This window comes from Perognathus longimembris, chromosome 5, assembly GCF_023159225.1.
Source record: "Perognathus longimembris pacificus isolate PPM17 chromosome 5, ASM2315922v1, whole genome shotgun sequence".
NCBI classification, from domain to species: domain Eukaryota; kingdom Metazoa; phylum Chordata; class Mammalia; order Rodentia; family Heteromyidae; genus Perognathus; species Perognathus longimembris.
This window is the reverse complement of record NC_063165.1, coordinates 52,834,454-52,840,453: the sequence shown is the minus strand read 5'-3', so window position 1 is coordinate 52,840,453 and position 6,000 is coordinate 52,834,454. Positions and strand designations below refer to the sequence as shown.

The 6,000-nt window shown below is 47.5% G+C and overlaps 1 protein-coding gene across 1 annotated transcript in view; it reads right to left on the bottom strand.

The window, feature by feature from the left end:
- Positions 1-3,387: 3,387 nt before the first annotated feature.
- Positions 3,388-6,000, bottom strand: part of Xxylt1 (xyloside xylosyltransferase 1) — a 148,165-nt gene continuing 145,552 nt past the window's right edge. The window contains exon 4 of the mRNA XM_048346909.1: positions 3,388-4,899. Within this exon, the coding sequence (XP_048202866.1) occupies positions 4,503-4,899 (397 nt within the window). The 3' untranslated portion in view covers positions 3,388-4,502. The remainder of the gene's footprint in view (positions 4,900-6,000) is intronic.

Below are 6,000 nucleotides of genomic sequence, written 5' to 3'. Positions count from 1 at the left end.
AGGACAAGGATGCCAAAAAGGGTAAGCTCATGGGCAAAGGCTACATGGGTATCCATCTAGTGAGCAAATATGGGAAACGAGAAGCTGGTGGGGTGGATCATTCCCAGGTGGGTCTTAAAGGAATAGGGGAAGAAGATGCATGACTAGGAGAGAGAGATGCAGAGTTGCCAACATTAAATCATATAGACACCAAATAGCAGTGTCACATGGTGGGAACTCAGATAAACAGGAGGTAAATTGGAATACTGTTGAAAGAATGGGCGTAGGGTATGTTAAAGAGAATAGATAACAGCGAAGAGGGCTGACACAGAGCAGTGCTGGCATGGGTGATCATGAATTAAGGGGTGTCATTAACTTGCTCCTTACCAGGGCCCAGATAGGCTTCCAGACTCTTGAGTAACACATCAGCAGTAAGGTCTAAGGGATCCAGGGAAGGGTGGGAGCAACCTCTGCACCTCAGGAAGGAAGCTGGAGAGAAGAGGAAGGCTGGCCCCAAGGGTGTGCAATGGCCTCTCAGGCTCTAAGGGTACATTGTCTCCAACAGGTATGCTGAGTTTTGGTGCAATGAAGCTTTTTTTCCCTTTAGAATGGGGGTCTGGGTGGAAATGCCCTGGAAGCTGAGCCTGCCTACATCACTGAAATCTGGAAGCATTTCTGTGTTCTGTGCAAGCTCCCTGGGGAGTTGCTGGGCAGTCCACTTAGCTTGTCCTGCAGGGCAGCTCTTCCTAGGTTCTCTGGCTGGGACTGGGGTCTTGGTGCTTCCCCAGATGTGACCCGATGCTGTGATCATCTGTAAAGCAGCTCTGCCTGCAAGGCCTCCTGGGAGCTAGGCACACATGGAGCCAAGAGCTAATAAGCTTCATGCTCTACCAACTGAGCTAGCTGGGCAGCAACAGAGGCTGACAAGTTTCATTTGCCCAGCTGCCAAGGAGCCATAAACGCAAAGGGGCTGGAGCTCTAGAATGACACAGTTCTCTCCCAATTTCCAATCACCTTCCACAATTCGCATCCCTATTTTGCCTGTCCAACCTCTGGACTTTCCCAGGCAATAAGCCAGCCAGGAAATGTCAAAAATGAGTAGATGGGCCTGTAGTCGGAGCAGACACCAGTCATAGCTGCCCTTGGCTCTGGTGTGATCTAGGTGGGAGCCACAGAACGAACACACTGCTCAGGCGGCACTGACGAAATGCTATTTATTGTTGGGAACCCAGTAGTTGGTTTGGCTTGACACACATAGAAGAATGAATCTTGTCAACAAGCCCCCAAGGCCATCATCACTTGTGAAGGGGATATTGTACATGCACAAAAGATGTCAGTGTCTGAGAAGTGAAAACAGGGTCTAGACTGCTATTATTGGATTACTATTATTGAAAAGAACAAGGGCATCGATTGGGAAAGGCGAGGGCTGGAGCCTACTTACCCAACATTATGTTTTCCTGTGGTTGATGTCAAGCATAGCCTATCAGGAGCTATGAAATGACCCATGTGATGCTTACCTGTGATGGAGCAGGGTTAAAAATGTCTTTCACTGCAAGGCAGAGTGGCACATGCTTGCAATCATCCCAGCAGGATGAGAAGGCAGGAGAAGAGAGGGTTGATGCCAGCCTATGCTACATAGTGAGATGTGATCTCAAAAACATGTCTAACATTTATTGTGTATTTTATGATAAAATTAATCATTATGGAAAATGCTGAAACAAATATAGGTGAAGAAATTAGTGTGTGTGTGTGTGTGTGTGTGAATGTGTAGGTATTGTGTGTGCTGGTACTGGAGCTTGAGTTCAGGGCCTGATTGCTGTCTCTTAGTGTTTTCTACTCACAGCTAGCACTCTACCACTTGAGCCACACCTCTACTTCTCAATTTTTGCTGGCTGAGTCTCACAGATTTTCCTGTCTGGGCTGGCTTTGAACCCATATCCTCAGAGCTCAGCCTCCTGAGTAGCTAGGATTACAGGCACAAACCACTGATGCCTAGCTTAATTTATTTTACTATGTAGAAATGTTCTTTTGCAGACTTCTGTTCCACTTGTTTATATGGGCACAATCAACTGTGAAGATCTCACGAAGCCAGCACAGTACTACATACCCGATTATGTTTACATGACACTGATTATAACAAGGCCTCAATCAGGAAGCAGCTCTCGAAGATATGTCAGAATGCTGCTCAAGTGAAAGCACCAAACCCTCAGCTTTCTGTCAGTGTAGCTGGATTTCCTGTTGATTTGCTGTTCACTGTGGGTGGTGATGTCAAGGCCTTGGTAACAGAGGTGGGGGAGCTCCTGAGGGGGTGATCACAAAAGTAAATAGAACTGCTTGCTTTATAATAAACGCTCTGTGAAATACTGGGGGGGAAAGTAAACGGGAAATGCTGTGGAGCTTTTTCCCATTTTGATCCATTTGTTGTTTGTCCTTGCAATACCAAACACTCATAGCTTTAGAAATACTTTATTGAAATTAGTGCGGAAAAAGTCCCTTGGTTATTTTGAGTCTCAAATTTCCTACCCTTCATTCATTCCAGTTTTGTCCCTCACTGAAGTAATTTTTTATGTTTTTTGAAACATGGTTTCTTAGAAGTTGAACCAATGAAATACAGCCTAACAGGAGTGCTCTCTTCTCTTACTAGGTAGACTACACATGGATTTTGTGTATGTATAGTTTTATGTACACAAATATAGTTGCTTATGTATAATTTGAAAATCAAGTTAGGCTAAATCACACACGATCTTTCATTTTGCATCCTTTACTCAACAGAATACCCTAGAGCTTCCTGAGGCATTAAATATTTCATTATACAGCTGCAGCATACACTATGTATCTATTTTTCTATTTGACATTTTAAATTGCTTCCAAGATTTTTTGTATTATTTAAAAAATGTGACAAAACAAAACAATGTAGTTTGTGACTATCTACCCCTCTTCTCTCTCATTTTTTTTTTTACCATCAGTAAAAACTGGAATGACCTTGCTGAGGTTTTCATAAGTATACCAAGGGTACACAACATGCATTCAATAACTGGTAGCTGTGAGTAGAAAACCAAATGACTAAGAGAACAGACCTCTTCTACATGCCCCACTTCCCCCACAGACACCTGGGGTGAGGGGTGGAGCACTTCTGCCTTCCTCAGGGCCTGCTACTGTGGGGGGATCTGGACTAAGGAACATGGAAGGGATGAGGTTGTTTCTGCTCCTAGGAGCATATGATCCAATATCTAGAATGAAATTAATTCTCTAGATCAAGCAGAATATAGTACCACTTCCTCTCTGAACACTCCTGCCACCCTAGGACACCAGAAATGGGGATTCCTGCAGACAATACATCTCACAATTAGTCTCTTCATTCACAACCTCCGAAAACTGATCAGACAGAAAACACCATGAATCACGGTATTCTCCAAGATTATTTATTAGCTGTCCTTACCCCTGGGGAAAAGAAATGGAACAAGTAAATGCAACTAAAACAAAGTATGAGGAAAATCACACACTATTGCTCTCGTGGACTAGGGGAGGCTGTGTCTCTGCAGTGACCCAGAACCTGACGTTCATTTCCACTAAGGAGTAGGGTGTGGCGTGTGCCATTGGAAAGTAGGAGGATGAGTTGTTGTTTTTTAATGAAGAGACTGGAATGATTATAAGCCCACAGGGCTCACCCCTTCCAAGCCCACATGACTGAACTTTGTAGACTGCTGGGCTCCTCTTTGTAATGAGTCTCCCCAGATCAGAGGATGGACTGCATGTTCTTGGAGTGGCCACTCCCTCTCCTTTGCTGGTGGATTTGATTTCTTAGCACAGCCAGGTAACTTGGAGTTGGCCTGGGTGGATAAGAGAAAATTGGTTTCTGTGATATAACTGGGAGCTAAAGCTGAGGGTGTTAAAACAAAGACAGTGCTGTGCGGGCCCCAGTTGGCTCTAAAGGCTCTCCCCAAAGAGGGGGTGATTGTGAAGCCTGCACCAAGCAATGTAATCACTGCAAGAGGTGGAGCACAGCCTCCTGGGAAAGGCCTTGTTCTGTGTTGTTAGGGCTGAGGCCTCTGAAGGAAGGTCTGCACCTGGACACTTACCCTGCAGGCTACTTGTTAAAACCCCAGCTCCTTCAGTAAGAGCTCACGGAGAGCTGAAGCAGTCCTGCTTGCTATTCCTCACAAAACCGAAGCCTAGCAATTTAAAAGAAGAAGACCTCGTTTTGAAAGGATTTTATTCCTTAAGGGTAAGGGCACCATTGTCTTTCATGCCTTCTCTTCAACAGGTGTTTCCGAGCCCACTGGCAGATGTATGTGTATTTGTCCTTCAGGAAGCCTGGTGGCCTGAAAGGAAAGTTCCTGAGCAGCAGCAATGCGCAGGCCTGTCTTCTGCCCACGGCCCCAGGACAGTGACCAATCAGGTGGAGGGTCTGCAGTGCTTGGATCCCAAAGTCCCTTGGATCCTGGAAGTCTCTGGAGGAGTTGGCCTGGCCCCACAGTCTATCTGGACAGCCTCTCCTCCCTAGGAAGGCAGGTGAGGACTGCCTAGTCCTCTGGGATTGGGGTGTTGCAGTTCCCATGGTAGATCTTCACGTGGCCCTCACAGCGGAAGTAGGCTTCGAAGACATTGCTGTAGCCGTGGTCCCTCCACCAGGTGCAGAGCTGGCGGTTCCAGGTGCAGTCCAGCACGTAGAAGAGCTCCGGGTGCTCCATGCCGATCATGGTGAAGAAGTCCTGGTCGCCAAGGTGGCCGCGGAAGTGGTACTTCTCAGCCAGCTGCTGCACCCTGGAGGGCTCCAGCAGGCGGCTGTAGAGGGGAGACTGGCGCATGGCCTCCAGGTTCAGCAGCATCACCCCACTGTTGAAGCCAGGCAGCCCCTCAGGTGGGGGGTCCCCAACTCTGGTCTTGGGGTTCTCGTGGCGGAACTGCCAGAACGTGTGTCTGAAAAGGAAGAGAGATCAGCATTAGCCAGGGATGGGGTGAAGGCAATTGCCAGCCCCACCTCCGGGCCTTCATGATCATCTTCACCTCTGCCTCACAGCAGCAGAAACAAATGCATTACCAGGTTCTGGATGCACCACCTCCACCCAGCAGGAGGAACCCTGGTCCCCTGACTTTGAACCCCATGTCCTTTCCCAACCTCTCCTACTTCAGGATGAGGCCAATGACATTGTTGTCATCGCCCTCATCATAGCTAAGCTCCCTAAAGACTTAGGATGTGTCAGACTGTGGACTGGTGTATTTACTCCTCACAGTGACCCCAAGAGAGGACTGCTGTATGGGATGACACAGCAGCTAGAGAAAATGACGCACAGGGAGGTTATATAATTTGTCCAAAGTCACACAGCAACACAGCAGGGCCTAGACTCGGGCATCTGACTCCAAGGTTCACATTCTTCAGATAGCAATAATGTAAGTAGAACTTTCTGCCCTAGTTTGTCTGTGATCTTGAAGAAGAAGGGGGAGGGAGGGAAAACAATCTGAGTGGTGGCTGGCGAAGACATGGGGAACTCAATTCAATCCACTTCCTGCTTCAGAACAAACCAAATTGACTGAGAACCCAAGCCTGGCTTTTCTGCGGATCTGGGAAGGGCTGGGGCTTGAGCCAGCACGAGGCATACGCTTAGGAGTGAGGCTGAAAGCAGCTGTGGAGAGCCCAGCGAGATTTTGCTATTTAGGGGGGGATGTGGCCTCAACTTCACTTCCTCTCTATCAGAAGTAGAAATCCAATCTCCTAGGCACCAGTGGCTCACACCTGTAGTCTTAGGTCCTCAGGAGGCTTAGGTCCTCTGGAGGAGTGAAGTTTTAATCCAGGTAGAACAGGTAAGTTTGAAAGACTCTGTCTTCAAAATAATGGAAAAAACAAAAAAGCCAAGCTGGAGCATGGCTCAAGTGGTAGAATGCCAGCGGAGCAAGCAAGCCAAGCAAAGGTAAGGCCCTGAGTTCAAACCCCAGTACAGCACCCCCCAAAAGAAATCCAATGGAGGTTCAAGATGTGAGGGCCAGAGGTACTCTATTCAAATGCTTCCCTCTGGAGGAGGA